General features: G+C 35.8%; 1 protein-coding gene across 2 annotated transcripts in view; it reads right to left on the minus strand.

Annotated features, from left to right (window-relative positions):
* The window catches only part of SHOC2 (SHOC2 leucine rich repeat scaffold protein), a 91,259-nt gene that overhangs the window by 10,457 nt on the left and 61,957 nt on the right, over positions 1-18,845 (minus strand). For both annotated transcript variants that reach the window (XM_037063950.1, XM_037063951.1), the window contains exons 4-5: positions 7,204-7,334; positions 2,736-2,924 (exon numbers count right to left, since the gene is read on the minus strand). In XM_037063950.1, the coding sequence (XP_036919845.1) occupies positions 2,736-2,924; positions 7,204-7,334 (320 nt within the window). The remainder of the gene's footprint in view (positions 1-2,735; positions 2,925-7,203; positions 7,335-18,845) is intronic.

An 18,845-nucleotide genomic window follows, 5' to 3' on the forward strand; every position in this document is an offset into this window, starting at 1 on the left:
GTTTTAAAAAACTTACTACTGGTATTTACACGAGGAGGAAATGTTAGGATTCAACTGACTTCTTTCAAGAAAAAGTTTTGTTAAACATTTGTTAGAGTCTTGAAGAAAAATTAAGACAAAATTCCATGCAAAGGTTTATTATTTCACTGAAAACAGCCAGCCTTCCCAACATATTATAATATCATATTAATAAAAATGTATAACCAAATGCAACAACTAATGAACAGCTACATGGACTGCTGTGATCTAAACCTTATATCACAAAATGAACATCAGATTAATGCCATTACCACTGCTAAATCTCACTTAATCAGAATGATTAATAAGTTTTATACTAGTTTAAGATAAGATTATTTTGAATTTCCATTAGTTCATTTATTGTATCTTTCCAAAGAACTATATTATAAAAGATACTTTATGAAGTATCTTTTACAAATTAAAAGATATTTATGAAGTATAGATAGAATCAAGAATCACTGCACATTTAGACCATAGTTTAAAGAATCACAATTATGTTGAAATGGTTCATCAAAGACAAAAGAATGTATTATGATAACACAGAAACAAAACTACACCTGGAAGCAGGAAATACAGGTTTCCTGAATTCCTATGTCAGCCATGAATCACCTATATGGCCAATTCACTTTCACCTCTGGCCCTAAAGTTTATTCACTACAAATTAAATCACTAAACAAATAATTTTCCCATTTCTTTCTTCCTTTGGTAATAAACTTGTTTTTCCTTATCACGATGTAAAATATACTCACTGTAGAGAATATAAATAAGCAAAAAGAAGCTAAAGATACCCATAAATAATTCTGTATTCAAAGATAAATAGTGTATTTTGGTGAACACTGGTTCTATATTTGCATAAAAAGCTATAGATATTTAATATATAATTAAGTACAATTAAAAAAGCTTTTAAAAACTGTGTGTGGGAAGAAAGTCTTACATGCTTTAATTCTTTTTCCACTTAATAAACTGTGAATGCTTCAACTGGTATTTAATATTCTCCTAAACTACAGTACTGTTTTCAATGGCTTCACAGTATTCCACCGAAGACACATAGGCATACATGAGAGAGACTGCAGGTATTGGTTCCAGACTACCACAATAAAGCAAATATGGCAATAAAGCGTGAATTTTTTGGTTTCCCAGTGCACATAAAAGTCATTTTTATACTATACCGTCATCTATTAAGTATGTGACGGCATTATGCCTAAAAAACAATGTACATGCCTTAATTTTAAACACTTTATTGCTAAAACATGCTGACCATAACTCAAGTCTCCAGCAAGTCATAGTCTTTTTCTGGTAGAGGGTCTTGCCTAGATGTTGACGGCTGCTGAGTAAGGGTGACAGTTATTGAGGCTTGGGGTGGCTGTGGCAATATCTTAAAGCAAGACAACAATGGAGTTTGCCACGTCAATTACCCCTTCCTTTCATAAAGGGTTTCTCTAGCCTCCCTACCTCTCTCAGCCTTCAAAGAAGTGAAGTTAGAGTCTTGCTCTAGATTTGGTTTTGTCTTAAGGGAATGTTGTAAGTGGTTGGATTTTCTATCCAGACCATTGAAACTTTCTCCACGTTAGCAATAAGCCTGTTTTGTTTTCTTATCATTTGTGTGTTCACTGGAGTAGCACTTTTAATTTCCTTTAAGAACTTGTCCTTTGTAGTCCCAACTCGGCTAACTGGCGCAAAAGGCCTAGCTTTTGGCTTATCTTGGCTTTCAACATGCCTTCCTTACCAAGTTTAATCATTTCTAGCTTTTCATTAAAGTGAGAGACATGCAACTCTTCCTTGCACTTGAACACTTAGAGGCCACTGTAGGGTTATTAACTGGCCTAATTTCAGTATTGTTAGATCACAGGAAATAAGAAGGCCTTAGAGCCCTGGCTGGTGTAGCTCAGTGGATTGAGCATGGGCTTGCGAACCAAAAGATTGCAGTTCGATTCCCAGTCAGAGCACATGCCTGGATTGCAGGCCAGTTCCCCGCAGGGGATGCATCAGAAGCAACCATATGTTGATATGTCTCTCCTTCCCTTCCCTTCTAAAGATAAATAAATAAAATTTTTTAAAAAAGGAGGCCCTAGGAGTGGGAAAGAAATGGGGGAACGACAGGCTGGTGGAACAGTTAGAACACACACCACATTCATCAATTAAGACCACCATCTTATATGAGTATGATGTGCGGCACTCCCAAACAATTACAACAGTAACATCATAACAGATATAATAATAAAAGTCTGAAATATAGTGAGAATTACCAAAATGTGACACAGAGACACCAACTGAGCAAATGCTGTTGGAAAAATGGCACCAAAAGACTTGCTTGATGTAGGGTTGCCATAAGCCAATTTGTAAAAAAACATACTATCTGTGAAGTGCAATGAAGCAAAGTGCAATAAAATGAGGCATGCCTGCAGTACTTCTATAAAAAATAAAATCTTTATTAATATTATAAGTTGGTACCAATTAAATAGAAAGCTCTGTAATAAATATCTCTACAACTATGCTTTTATGGACATTCATAGTTATTTCTTTAGGACAAATTGCCAAGGGCCTGCATGGTTCTAAGATATTTGTTACCTAATACAAATTGCCCTGAAATATCCTTATTATTAGTTTAGACCCCATCAGCAAGAAGCAAATAACCATTCTCCACACTAACAGAGAAAACACAAATATTAGTGAAGTGTCAGTAATAGCTTTTTCCCCTAATACAGAGGCTTACTTACCTTCATGTTCAGCTTACTTAATACTTTCGCTCTGGAGAATATACCAAATGGAATTTTATTGATTCGATTGTGTTCCATGTTGAGGGAATAGATGGTGGAAAACTGAGATGGCCCACCTACTGGATATAACTGGAAGCAGTTTCTAGCTAGGGTCAAACTATTCAGTTTCACAAGACTTGATAAAAGACTCTGTAACAAATGAAATAAACATGAGAATTAGAACTGGGAAAAGTCTTATTCTGTAGAGTGTAGAGCAGAAGTCCCAAATACCAACACCTTCACAGGCCCTGCAGGTAAGAAATGACCTAGACTGGTTGGGCTCTTCTGCGATGTCTCATGGAGAGTAACAGTCACTACCCACTCTGGCTAATTGTTTCTTGCAGGAACACGGAGCCACTATAGTCAGGTTTTCAGATTTTACAAGAAATAAGAAATTCAATTACTTATATGAAATATAATTTTTATTATTTAGCTCAGTTTATTTAAAATACTTTATAAAGAAATATGTCTATGGGGATGAGGTGCCCCATGCGTGGCCCGTTTGGGACCGCTCCAGAACAGAAACTTTGGGCTCAGACATCCTGGTTCTGCCATTGGCTAGGTGACCAGTCCTTCCAGGTCTTAGTTAAACACTACCTCTGAATTATTAGTGAGATTACCATAGTGCCTGACACAGAGTAAGCAGTTACTCAGTAATTTAATGGTACCTTCTTCAAATACTAAATTCAGAAGATGACTACACTCCCTGATATTAAACAAGACCTTGCTTTTCCATATAATAAAGTTTCTCAGGGAATATGCACCTATCAAGTAAGTATTTATTAAGCACATGATCCCATATCTCTTTACTTCAGCCTCCTGTCATGTAACCACAGTGCTAGATGTTTAGGTATTACAAAAGAATCTCTGTTATTAAGAAGACTACACCCTATTTAGATAAATAAATCACACAAATAGGAAAAAGAAAATATATCACTGTATATAATCAAGAATGGATGATATGAAATAAGCTCTTGCTATTTAAAGTCTGGTTCAAAAAAGAGCTCAGCAACTCCTGGGAGCTATCGGAAATGCAAAGTCTTAGGCCCCACTCCTACAGAATCACAGTTCGAGTCTTAAAACCCCCAGATGACTCACACACTCATTAATGTTTAAGAAACACCAGTATCAGCTATAAAAGAACTTTGCATCCTGGCTCTATCTTTTAGTAGCTTGTGACTCTGGGCAAATCATTTCTCTGAACCTTACTTTATTCATTTGTAAATGATGATGCCTTATGTCATAGACTGTAGTAAAGACATTTTAAAGAAATAAATTACATTTATAGTTTTACAATACCTAGCATACAACAAATACTTAAATTTTAAGTCCCTTCTCTATTTAAATTGAAAGAAAAGGAACACTGGAGTAACTGGAAAAGCAGTAGTAAGGAGGCTGACAGTGACCTAAATTTTAAAGGACGAAAAATAATTAAATATTTAGAGAGGTACAAGAAAACACTGTAGACTGAAATAAAAGCCCAAGCGGGGATTAAAACAAGCAGTGTGAAATGTGAGTGTGTATGAGTGTTTTAAACAACGGTCAGACTTTGGTTGTCCACCATGAGGCAACTGAGGTGTCATTTGATTTGCATGGCCAGCAGAAGAAATGAAATAACCATCTCATTAAAGGTGTAATTATATGGTGAACTGAAACTTGTTCTTTATATTGAACGTTAAGAAGCTACCCAACATTCGTCTGCTGGTGTACACAGATAAAAGAAAGAGCACAGATAAGAGTGGTGAGAAAGCTTTGCATGGCAGCAAATTCAGGAAAAATATCTATATCATACTTTACTGAAAATAAAGGAGTTTTCTATTGTGTTTCATGGCAAAAATGTTATTATCCTTACAGCTTACTTTACTGAACTGACATTTTCCCATTAAAACTGTTAATAGCTGGTGACACCTGAAAAGCAGCAACAAAAGAGGCGCTCTCCAACCTCCCACTTAGATCACACTGGGAAGCTTCAGAGTTGGACATATCAGGTTCCATCCTAGACCTTCACCTACCAGTTTTGTGACCTCTGGTGAATTAATTAGGTAATCAGTATATCTCTTACCATGTTCTCCCCAAAATATGTAATGTAACAAATTTAGCCAGAAATGTAACTTCTCTTAAGTCTTAGTTCCCTACCTATTTGATAGGAATATCCCAATAATTAGTAGGACTATAAGATTTGAATAGGTTAATACATACAGACCTGCTAGCCTTGAGCATTATTAAATTCCTTTTGCTTATGTGTATATGTCTACATTAAAACGAGTGCATTTTCAGGTAGTCTTCAAACAGAAAAGCACACAGTCATCCTGTCAGTTCTGATTTCAGCAGTATGAGCCCCACCTAAAAACCACTTTCCTAATTTTTCTTGCCTAACCCAGCTTGAATGTCTAGAGTAAGAGCCATCTAATGGATTTAGAACTATACAATGTATTGTATTTATGATAAATAATTACTAATATTGATTAGTGTTAGCAATTATTATTATAAGTATTTAATAGAGCTATACAATGTATTATATTTATTACACAAAATTTGATATTTAATTAGGAGTATGTTCTTCCAAAGCACATATACTGTGTTTAATTAAGACTTAATGCTTTCCCATATTTGAACAGTGCTAATCAAGGGTTCCCCCATAGATTTTCCACCTGCAAATAGGCCAGTTTAAACACACAGGCACATACGCACATAAGCTCACATGTACACAGTCCTTCTTCCACAGCCAGACTGAACAGAGCTGTCTGTCCTCATTATAATTTTATCAAAAATAATTTCTCTCACAAAATATTACAATGAAAGTACTTACCACAATCTGTCTCTTAAGAGATAATCAATAATTATCAGTTTCCCTCCACAGACAGTAAGACTAACTATATAAATAAACTTTTAACTTCCTCACTGTGTAATCTGATACATACCCACCCAGTCTTTGTATTTAGGCACAGTGAAGCTGTAAAAGCAGTCAATCTTACTTAAGCTCGCAAATCATCCCTAAAAGCACCTCAACAAGGTCTAATTAATGTGAGTGTTGTTTGTCTTATTATGGATATGAATCACTTTTTAGAAAAGGGGAGGATGACATTAAGCACTAGAACCTCACCCATTTTGATCATCCTAAATTACCACTATCACAGAAACACAAAAATCCAGATAATCTAGTTGTCAAAGCTCTATCTACAATCTGTGGACTCTATTCCTTATCCCACGTACCTGCTGCTAAAAATAGTATTCTTTTGCCACAGATAAGCGACTGGTCTAGCCTAGAAACTACAATCCTGGGAAACTCATTTTCGCACTCTGACCAACCTGCTTTCTGAAACCCGAAACACTCAGATTATTAATAGGGGCCAAATGAAGAGGTGCTACTTTATTTCTGTATCTCTAAGAAACAAAAACACTGAATATATTTATTATATAAACTAACTGCTACAAACCTATAGCTTCACCTACTCAACTGTTCTCTCTAAATTAAAGCATAAATCTAAAAAACATTCATCCAAAGCATCTTTATTCTTAATTCAAATATACATACACAAACACCATGGAAAAACTAGCAATAGTTGAAACATAATAGGACCACTTATATTAGATATTTTTAATTATTAGAAAAAAAGACTTTGCAAAAGCTCACTCAATCCATAAGTCAACAATTCTTTTATGTTAGAATACCACAATAAGATATTATGGTAAATAACCATAAGCAAATATACAAGTTGTTGGGTATGCTAAAATAGTAGGTAACAAAAGAAGGGAAGGCAAAAATTAAAAAGTAATAAAAGTTGAGAAGAAATTTTCAAGAATTACTGCATCTTGCCCAATTAATCTGAGCAAAGTAAGTGAAAATATTTTTCTAATAGAACTAAGAAACCCAATTAAAACTATTGTGTTTAAAAGATGACAGATTTCGGTGACCAATAGATGCTAAATAGGCTTTAATATTATTGTATAAGTAGGATAATAACTTGGGTCACAGGAGTGTTGCTAATATTAATCTTCCTATTAAATAGTATGTTCTATGTAGTTCATTTCTTTTCATTTATCATCTTTTTACAGTATCTTTTTTTAATTACTGAGCTGGGTGGGGCAGTGAGTTTTAAAACCAGCCATTCAACCTTTCCTTTATTATAGCTTTTATTGCCAGTTCTCAAAATGACAAGAGAAAGATTTATGTGGTGCTAAAGGGGAATGTAGCACAATAATTTTCCACCTTGGTTTCTCCCTACTCCACAACAACAACAAAAATTAGTATTTTCCTTTAATCATATCTATTCTTTCTTCTTTGAAATTTTTACCTTAGTGGTGGCTATGTATCCACAGCATACTCCTTTTTAGGTAATCTCAATCATCAAATTATTTACCCAGCTATAAAGACTTACTAGTTTCCCCTGCAAAATAATGATCTTGCAGGCTTGTTTCTACTTCTTACCTCTGGTAAAGTAGAAATGTTATTGTTCTCTAAATTTAATTCTTCAAGTGCACTGCATTTTGCCAGTGATCTGGGTATTGCTGACAGTCTGTTATATCTCAGACCAAGACGACTTAAGCTGGACAGGTTTCCTGTGAACACACACACAAAAAATTTTTTAATATGATGAGCTTCTCACTGTCCTAGGCTAGCAACCACGTATTTATGAATTACTGTAAAACACTATTTCAGCAAGATCCTTACCTTCAAGTATCAAGGAACAACATATCTTTACACTTCATCAATTAGAATGATACTGAAAACACTTTTGTGTCTACTTTCTTAGAGAAAGAATGAAATACACAGCTATAAGTCAATTATAAAAATAAATTAATAGAAAGTATTGGCATACTTTAATAACAAAGTCTTAGATAATGCCTAATTAAATAATACTGAGTGTATATTTTAAACTTAACAATAGTTACCACATTTGTATCCATGTGATGATGATATAACATAGAACAAGTGGTTATATATAAAAATGTGCATGTAATTTTAAAATTTTCAACTTCCTAGGGGTATTATTTAAAATATGTAATCCATAATTATTTTGTGAGATAAGAAAGGTTCAATATTTTCCATGAGTTTATATACAAACATCCCAAAACTTTTCTGAAAAGCTGACCTGATGGTAAAAAAATTGGTCAAAATTAATTTTTTTAATTCAAACAAAAGTGAAAGTTATAGTCTCTCCTATTATCTAAGTATATAACAGGCTTAAGCACAAGCGGCTGAGCACAGGCTTTAGCCACTACTGAAAAACATTAAAAAGCAGAGTAGAAAAATAAGCATTTTCTAGTTTTATTGCCAAGACTGCATATATGGCAAGCTACAGGTAAGCTGGATGAACAAATGATATCTGCATGCATAAAAGGTTTACATCAAATTTAATTTCCCAAACAGTATGTAGCAGAAAATAAGTTCATTTTTTATAGCCCTGCCGCCACTCCCCAAAAAGATAACAGGGATGAGAACTTACTGTTTTGGTTTTCTGGGGGTTTTTTTGTCATCACTGGTTAATTTCTTTTCTGACTTCAAATTACAACTGTTGCGATAACATTATTACATAGGCCAGGCTTTAATATCAAATGGAGTTTCTGGTTTTAAATTAAACAGTATTATCAGTGTTAGGAGTAATAGAAGTGGTTGGCTATCACAACTTTTTGGAGACCAATGTTTGACTGCCTTTCAGTTTCCTCTATTTCTTTTCTTTTTGTTCTGTCTCTTTTGAGAGACAGAAAAAGCTGTTGTATGAATAATTTTCTCTTTTACATGCGACTTTACTACAGCACTTAGAGAAAAGATTAGCCTATAGCCTAACTTCAGCCTTGAAATCTTAGGAGGGCACACACTATGCCTCATCTAACCCTCATCTAATTATTTATTTTCCCCTCTTGCTAAAGAAATCAGTGACTAGAGTTATAAACAAATGACTAAATGAGGCCTCACTAGTGTGGCTCGGTTAGTTGAGTGTCATCCCACAAAGCAAAAGGTCACTGGTTCAATTCCTGGTCAGAGCATATGCCCAGGCGTGGGTTCAGTCTCCAGTCGGGACATATACAAGGGAGCAACTGATCTGATTGATGTTTCTCTCTCACATCAATGTTTCTGTCCCTTCCTCGTCCTCTCTCTAAAAGTAAATAAATAAAACCTTAAAAAATGACTAAACGGAGTTAATTTTTATCCTTTACATTTTCAAGGCAAGAATTATTTACAATGAAAATACTCTGATAATTCTGTATCATAAGTCTAGCCAACTATAATGCAGAAACACTCAGCAACCATTTCAATTCCTGCCATTAGAACTATTCCAGAGGTATGCTATGCTCATTTATATTACTTTTTTATAATGGCGTTTAGAAACTGGGTTAAGAGTTCACTGGTTCTGATTAAGTAAGATTCCAACAGGCAGAAAACTGAATACAAAAGCAATAATAAAAACTACCATTTAGCAAAGACAAAAACTTAATTCTGTCTTTAAAATGTTTCCTAAATTAACTAATGATGCTCACTAGTGCCTTTCTGATGACACTCACAGAGATGTGTCAATTCTGGAGGAAAAAAAATAAAGTAGAGGACTGGATGACTTTCCAAAACCCCAGGCATTTATTTATTTTTTAAAAAATATACTTTATTGATCATACCATTACAGTTGTTCTATTCCCCCCCCTTCATTCCCCTCCACCTGCACACTCCCTCCCCCACCATTCTCCCCCCCTTAGTTTATAACCACATGTCTCAAGTTCTTTAGATTCTACATTTCCCCCACTATTCTTGCCCTCCCCCCTATCTATTTTCTACCTACTGTCTATGCTATTTTCTGTACCTTTTCCCCTCTTCTCCTCCTCCCACTCCCCTGTTGCTAACCCTCCATGTGTTCTTCATTTCTATGGTTCCACTTCTGATCTAGCTGTCGTCTTGGTTTGCTTTTATTTTAGGTGTGGTTGTTAATAACTGTGTGTTTGCTGTCCTTTCACTGTTCATATTTTTCATCTTCTTTTTCTTAGATAAGTCCCTTTAGCATTTCATATAATAAGGGCTTGGTGATGATGAACTCCTTGAACTTGACCTTATCTGAGAAGCACTTTATCTGTCCTTCCATTCTAAATGAAAGCTTTGCTGGATAAAGCAATCTTGGCTGTAGGTCTTTGGATTTCATGACTTGGAATACTTCTTTCCAGCCCCTTCTTGCCTGTAAGGTCTCTTTTGAGAAATCCGCTGACAGTCTGATGGGTACTCCTTTGTAGGTGACTGTCCCCTTATCCCTTGCTGCTTCTAGGATTCTCTCCTTCATTTTAGTCTTGGCTAATGTAATTATGATGTGCCTTGGTGTGTTCCTTCTTGGGTCCAACTTCTTTGGCACTCTCTGAGCTTCCTGGATTTCCTGGAAGTCTATTTCCTTTGCCAGACTGGGGAAGTTCTCCTTTATTATTTGTTCAAATAAGCTTTCCACTCGTGGCTGTTTCTTTCCCCCTTCTGGTACCCCTATAATCCGGATGTTGGAACGTTTAAAGATGTCCTGGAGGTTCCTAAGCCTCTCCTCATTTTGTTGAATTCTCATTTCTTCATTCCTTTCTGGTCGGATGTTTTGTTCTTCCTTCTGGTCCATTCCATTGATTTGAGTCCCAGTTTCCTTTCCATCGCTATTGGTTTCCTGGACATCTCCCTTCATTTCAATTAGTTTAGCCTTCATATGTTCCTCCAATTTGTGACTATAACCAACCAGTTCTGTGAGCATCCTGATAAACAGTGTCTTGAATTGTGTTTCTGAGAGGCTGGCAATTTCTTGGTCGCTTAGAGTTATTGGCTCTGGGACTTTGAGTTCTTCTTGCGCCATCTTTTGGGCTGTTCGTGCCTGTTCTGTAGCAGGATAGGAGCCCTAGGTCTTCGCCAGAGCAGGGCAATTCAGTTGCTGGGTAGTGACGCTGTATTTGGGGGGCGGGGTCAACGAGGAGCAATGGTGTCTCATCTGCTGTCTCCTGCCGCAGCCCCCACAGGTGCGGCAGCTGCCACCATCACCCGGGCCAGAATGTTTTGTCCCACTGCACACGAGTGTGCCACCACCGGCAGCCCTCGCCCCCTGGGGCCTGCGTGGTCCGTCTCACTGTGTGCGAATGTGCGACTGCGATCAGTCTGCCCCGCACCCTGACTGGGTCCGGGCCACTTGTGCGCCTAGGTCTGGGGATCTGTCCTGCCCGACTGTGCTCTGCTGCTGGCTCCGCCCCTCTTACCATCCCAGTTGAACGGTTAGTTGTAGTCGGACTTCTGTATAATTCAATTTTCTGTTCTTTGGCTGTGTCTTTGTTCTCCAAACCTTTGTTGTATTCAAACTTGGTTGTGGGAGAAGGCACAGTGTTTCCACCTATGCCTCCATCTTGGCGGAAGTCCCAAAACCCCAGGCATTTATAGATTAGAAATAAGGGGAAGAACAGTATTTATTATTGCTATCACTGCACTATAATGTTGAATATGATAAAATGGTACTTAAAAGTTGGGTTGTCAGAAAATAATTTGCTTTATGACTACTACATTAATTATAGTCATATTTCTAATGGCTACATACAGAAATTACCTGTATGTTCAAGAATAGATGGACAATTATTTAAATTGGAGGCATCACAAATACACCAGTAATAGAAAAAAAGAAAAGGACTTTATATTATCTCTGTGACCCTGGGCAACTCACTTAACTGACTCTATTTCCTCATTCATAAAGTCAAATGGGGATAATGCCAAATACCTGACAAGGTTGCTCTAAGGGTTAAATACAATGTGTACAAAACACTTAGCAAAATGACACTGATACATATGTTCAAAACAATTTTATTCTATGGCTATGTCTACATTTTGATATATTCTGTACCTATTAAGATTATGTTACAAAAAATTTTAAGATGTTATATAGTAATAACATGAAGTAAAAAAAATAAGAAAATTGTACACTTTGCATAATTTCAACAATGTAAAAAATATGCATACAAAAAAGAGTGGGAAGAAAACACATCGAAATTCACCGTTATCTCAGCATGGTACAACTACAGAAGATTAAAATATTTTTCTTTGAACTTGTCCATATTTTTTCTAATTTTCCAGTTTTATAATTTAAAAAAAAATCTTTTGATAAAGAAAAAATCCAATTCTAAAGACATTTTAATTTTAAAAACAAATATTTATCTACCATCCTTTTTTGAATGGATATTTTACATTATTATGGAGATTTTTTTTCACTAATGTAGAAGTAAAATGTTTGGACACTTTACATGTTGAGTGAAAATATGAGCTAAATGACACTTTACATTTCTCTACAAAGTGAAAATATGAGCTAAATTTTAAAAAAAAAAAAACAGAGCATGGTGGTTTGAAGTTTTAGACAGCCATCCTCATTTTTTAAAAAAAGATAAGAGATGAGAAAGCCACCCAAGCAGCAGTAAGAGCCATCTGTGAGTGATCAGCATAGACTCCAGCATGAGCCACGTGCAGTGACTCGTCGAAGTCACCAAGTATTTCGTGGTAGACATATAATCAAACTCGATTGGTTCCCTACCAGGTAACCATTTTTCAAGATCTTCACTGTTCCAGTTAGCTTGTTTCCTTTTGACACAGAAGTAAACTATCTTTAATCTTACCTGCATGTTGTCTGACTGTCCATGCTGCTGGGTTCATGGAATTCATTTTTATCCCATACTAAGTCCAATACATTTTGTCCATGAAGCTTTTCCTGGCCCCTTCTATCGGGGTATTACTGATCTCCCTATAAGTACCACTTCCAACAGTATATTATTTTCACCATAAGCTAGTATTTAATTATATTTGGTCTTATGCTATTAGTTGTTGCATATATTAGTACCTCCCCCATTAGACTGATTTTCTATCTCCCCATAGAATTTGTTTTAGTGCTAAGTACGCAAGCAGACATTCATTCATACTTTTTTAATAATTGTAGAAGCTAAAACATTCCACTACCTGTCTTCCTTTCCATTAGGAACAAGGTTAAAAAACCTAGAATTATATGAAAGGCTCAATTTTTTACATACTTATATTTTATAAAATGGCTCACCTACAAAACATACACTTTACTATAAATGTGATTTTAAAAGATACATCAGATTGTCTACCTGAATACAAATTAATTCTTCTATAGATATTTGCAGCAATTTTTTCTGGAATAACCAACTTCTGAGCAGCCCATTTCCAGAAACAGAAGATTAATTAATTTCAACTCTCCACCTTATGCCCTAACAAATGATTTTTCAATTACAAAATATATAAATGCATCTTACTCTCTTCCCCCAGATAACCATGGTTTGTAATCTAACATCCATCTATTCATAAATTTCTCTAAGCATGTACTTAGAGAAATATATGAATACAGGGGTTTTTTTGTATTCTTGTTTTACATAAATGGTATCATTCTATATGCCCTCCCCTCACACATATAACAGGTCATGGTAAATGCAAATAAACCTCACTGTAGTTAATCTTTGTATTCTACAATATGTTTGTGGCATTATTTCTTTAATCATTTCCCAATTTGATAGCATTTGTTTCTAATTTTTAAAAAGAAATTCTCTAATGAACAACCTTATAAAGATATCTTTGTATGCATGTGAAATTATTTCTATCCGAAGAAGATATAAATATTTTCAATCTTGATAGATAATACCACAAAGCTGTATCAGTTTTACTCCCACCAAAAGTGAAGGACAGTGCCCATTTACTGACATACTTTTAAAATTGGGAGGGAGGGAGGGAGTTCAGGCCAAGATGGAGGCTAAACAGAAACCCTTCACTTCCTTGCACAACAAAAAGGAGGATAACAACCAATCTAAAATCAATAAACAACCAGAACTGCCAGAAAATCAAACTGCATGGAACTCCAACAACTAAGGAATTAAAGAAACCGTCAACCAGACCAACTAGATGGGTAAGGTGGTGGACAGAAACCGTGGAAAGGCGGTAGATCTTGCGAGCAGGGCTGGCTGAATGGGAAACTGGGACTCAGAGCTGACCGTGGACTACTGCGGGGGGTTGCTGTGGTGGGAGAAACTCCCAGTCACATGGGAGTCTGTTGGAAAGTATGCTCGAGATGAGCAGGCGAGCCACACGGACATGTCCTCTCCCCCACAGGCAGCGCTGCAGTGCAGCAAGCAGAGTCGCCTTGCCCTGGTGAACACCTAAGGCCCGACCCCCTTATAACTTAACAGGTGCACCAAGACAGAAATGGGACCCAAATGAAAGAACAGAGCAAACCTTCAGAAAGAGAGCTAAGTGATGAGGAGATAGCCGACCTGTCTGATGGTAATCAAAATGCTCAAGGATCTGATTGAGCTTGGTCAAAAAATGAAAGAACAAATGAAAGATACCCAAAATGAAATAAAGCAAAATATTCAGGGAACCAACAGTGACAGGAAGGAAATCAGGACTCAAATCAATGATTTGGAACAAAAGGAAGAAATAAACATCCAATGGGAACAGAATGAAGAAACAAGAATTCAAAAAAGTGAAGAGACTTAGGAACTTCTGGGACAACTTGAAACATTCCAATATCCAAATCATAGGTGTGCCAGAAGAAGAACAGCAGCAAGAAATTGAAAACTTATTTAAACAAGTAATGAAGGAGATCTTCCCCAATCTGGCAAAGAAAGCAGACTTCCAGGAAGTACAGGAAGCCCAGAGACCCCCAAAGAAGAACACATCAAGGCACATCATCATTAAGTTACCCAAGATTAAAGATAAAGAGAGAATCCTAAAAGTAGCAAGAGGAAAGGAGTGAGTTACTTACAAAGGGGTGCCCATAAGACTATCAGCTGATTTCTCAAAAGAAACCTTTCAGGCCAGAAGGGGCTGTAAAGAAGTATTTGTAGTCATGAAAGGCAAAGACCTGCACCCAAGATTACTCTATCCAGAAAAGCTAACATTAGAATGGAGGAGCAGATAAAATGCTTCCCAGATAAGGTCAAGTTAAAGGAGTTCATCATCACCAAGCCATTATCACATGAAATGTTAATGGGACTTACCTAAGAAACTGAAGAAGATCAAAAATATGAGCAGTAAAATGATAACAAACTCACAACCATCAACAAATGAACCTTAAAAAGCAAAGAAAAGAAAAACAATGAAAAAACTAAGCAAACTAGAACAGGAACAGAATCAGAGAAACAGACATTCCATGGAGGGTTTTCAATGGGAAGGGAGAAGGGAGGAATGGGGGGAGAAGGTACAGGGAAGAAGAAGCATAACTAGTAGGTATAAAATAGACGGGGAGAGATAAAAAGTGGCATAGGAAACAGAACTCAAAGAACTTATATGTACAACCCATGGACATGAACTAAGCGGGGGGATGCTGGAGGGCTGGGCAGTACAGGGCAGAGGGGGGACAAAGGGGGAAAAACCGGGAAAACCGTAATAGCATAATCAATAAAATATACTTAAAATAAATAAAAATAAATGGACAGGGAGGAAAGATATTAATATTTTATCACTTGCCTATTCAATGTCCATGGCCACTTTAGCTATAGAAAGTCTCACATAGGTGGAAATTTTCCTACTAGCAGTGATAATGTCTGATGATAAAGAATTTCAGTATCTTTGAACACATTTTACTTTGCTGTATGAAGCTGAAGATAAAAGAGGTAAGCAACCAAACAAAAAAAAAAAAGCAAAGAAAAAACCTGGAAGTAAGTAAGATCACTCCTTTTCTCCATACTACTGCTTTCCTCATGGAAGGAAGCTATTCCACTGTAATGAAATGGCTGAAGTATTGATTAAGGGGTCTTTGAAATCTGCCAGAATAGGAAAGGGCTTAATAATAGTAGAAAGTCCCCACAATTTTGTTCCACCAACTGACATGCCTCATTCAATCACTCTTTACGGCAAAATAGTATACAAATACATTATCTTAAGCATGTTTTTATTTTCGCTGAAACCTAAAAGGTTTTTTCTGGTTAATAAAGTATGGTAACCAGATTCTAAGTGTTATCAATTAAAAAGCACAGTAAATATTGTAGAACCAGATTACTGAAATTTCTCTCCCAAAAGCAAAATAGCTCTTCCAGTTTTTCACTTTTAAAATCAGAATAGGTTTCCAGAATTTAAAAATTACAAAATGAAAATGGTGAAATTGCCATATAACATTTTACCAAAATCTGTGATTATTTAAACAAGTTGGTACCTTCAACCTTCCTAAACTTTTTCTTTTTCCCTCTGAGTGTAGTAGAAGAGGCTGAACTTAAAAAATGTAATGTCCGAGAACATGCTACTCTGATGAAGAAATTCACAGTTGCAAAGGCTTTATCACTTTCTTGAGAGAATGGCATGTTCAAAGAGTCATTCACATTTTGCCAAAATCCATTACTGTCAAGAAAAAAATTAAAGAGGTGAAAAAAAATTAAGGATGAAATATCAAAACTCTCTATGCCAGAAAAAAAAAACCTTGACGTCAGAAGTCTGGCATTTACTGTGATTCATTCCTGCAGTGGTTTCAACCTCTAACCTCTCTCAATGAGCGGCTTTAACCACAAGCTAAACTGCAACCTAGAAATCAAGCCAGAGCCTGCTTTAATGTTGAGCCACTGCAACTAAGTAAAATCAGCGTTGCTGTGATTCTGTATATAAATGTAGGCTCATCATTGACAATCACTGGCATTTAGCTTTTAAGTGTTTAACTTTGACTGTAAATTGTTCTGTGCTCCAATTTGACAGCTTGCTTTCTAATGCTGTAAGATTTTTAAAATATGGCAACATCAAATGACTATAAATTAAAATTAGATGCTTTCAATTTCAGCAAATATAACCAGCATCTTTAGGTTAATTCAGTATAACTTTCAAGTAAGACTAACTTAATTAGCCTTAAACTTATTTTAACAAAGTAGTGAAAACTGAGTGAAAAACACATAAAATTCTAAAAATGAAATAATATCAAAGGCATAATTTTTTCAACATTAAACTAAAAAACTGAAAGCACACTGAAAAGCAAGCAATCCAAAGTCTGTAAATGCCTGAAACCTAAAATAATGCCACTACCAGAAAGAAAACTAGCAAGAGTTGCTGTATGTAAGCTGCACTGTAATTACCTAAAACCTAACTACTAAAACTCTATTTGTTGATAAAACCATAATTACTCTAACATTTCTTCAGAACCCAGTGCAATAAAAAGACCTCTGTGAATTGTTCTGTGCTCCAGCCTTGAACAGCAAGGTCTAGTTGCCTATTTCTCTCTTTATCTCATTTTGAAAAGACATAGAAAGTAAAATATTTTTTCCTACTTCAGATATAACCCTCCCCACCCTCAATTTCATAAAAACACCAAAGATCTCAGAAGGCTTTAGGATCATCAGGTCCATAGTTTGAAATCGAAAGACTTGCAACGAAGCTTAGTATTTTCTTTAGTTCATAACTGATTCTTGAATTATAAAACATTTACAGGAAAGAAAAGATACTTTTTATTCTTCCACAGGGCAGACTAATTAAATCAGAGAAACTATAAATGTGTTCTTAAGCACTCTGTCACTTACCTGCATCTAGCTGCCCAATCCCCATTCATTCGATGAGCTGTCAGCTACCCTATCTGGGACTGTTCAGCATGGAAGTAAAGGGCAGTGATGGCCTCCAGGGAAAGACAACTACTCTAAGAATGTTTGTGTTCAATAAAGAGGCAAAACATCTCAGTCTATGTTTTTAGAAAAGAAAAGGTAGGGAAAGACAAGTGAACTTCGGGAAAGTCACTGCAAGGTGGTAGTTAGATCTGATTTTCAACTGTGAGTCCAGAGAAAAGAGAGGGCAGCTGCTGCAGGACTAGCACCGACTCCTTAGGGTAGGTGATGGCTTTTCGCTTGTTTTTCATTTAAGTTACGCTTTTTTAAGAAGAAGACTAAGAAAAAGAGGAAAAGTGTCAGGAAAACTATATTCTAATTAGTGTGCCACTGTTTTACGTGAATTGTGCTTCTCCAGTGAATGAGAGGAAAATCTCAGAGGTCTATTAAGAGTGTTGAGATTTGTAACAGACCAAAGCCCAAATATTCAAATTTTCACCAAATCTCACCCTTCTGCTATACAATCAAAGTACTGGGAATGAGCGCGATGGAGAAAGGTAAAGTAATTATTTTAATAAGTACGTGATAAATGACTATGATATAAAAAATTTCAGTAAACATTACTTGTTCATTTTGCCATTATACTTGGAATAACAGCAATATTCTATATGCTGACAACTATCAAAGAATACAAAAAATGAAATACTAAAATTTTTCTTACTGTTAAATGTTTCAGTTCATGGATTTCCAACACACACTTGTAATCTGACCATGTAGAATGTGCCAGAAGTGAGGTACTTGTATTATTCCGATATAACATCTTAACTACAAAAGACTAATAGTGAAGTAAAATGTTTCCATTCTAATAAATACACTTAAAATCCAGAAGAAGAATTACTTCTGAGGGAACACAGAAATGCAAAATTTTAAAAACCAAGAGAAAGACGGACACCTGGAGACACCACAATTGCCAGAGGAAGTGAATCCAAAGGACCCTTGTCCTACTAACTGGAACATTTTATCATCCACTACTGTCCATGCTTTCTCTGTTTGCCAGGACTACTCATTTTAGCACTTTAATTGTATCCTCCTTTGATTGTTATTTAAAAAGATAGGAATTAAAACCCTTATAAAATATTAAATAATAAAATTTGTTAGACTATTTGAGAGTAAGAGAAGAGCTGATAGATGATCATGCCCTATACACCCATTTGGTCTGCTGAAAGAGTAGAGGAAGTTATGTGAACATTTAGGAGAAAAGAGTTCTAAGCAGAGCAATCAAAAAGCACAAAGGCCCTTAGGCTAGAACTTGCCTGATACTCTCAGAGAACAAAGTAGCATCTACAATATCCTAAGAAATACACAGTCATTAGGCACAATGAGAAGGATAAGAAGAAAACTATAATATTTCAAGCATCTTTAATTTTGGTTCCACTGTCTGATTTGCAGTAAACAATCTTTATTTTTCTTTCTAATACTGGGCAAGACTTTAATTTTATAAAAGAAGTTGCTTTGAAAATGTGCTTTTATGTAACACTGCACTGAAAAGTGATCACGGTAAGACTGCATAAG

This window comes from Sturnira hondurensis, unplaced genomic scaffold, assembly GCF_014824575.4.
Source record: "Sturnira hondurensis isolate 20B ecotype Veracruz unplaced genomic scaffold, ASM1482457v3 Scaffold0014854, whole genome shotgun sequence".
Lineage (NCBI taxonomy): Eukaryota > Metazoa > Chordata > Mammalia > Chiroptera > Phyllostomidae > Sturnira > Sturnira hondurensis.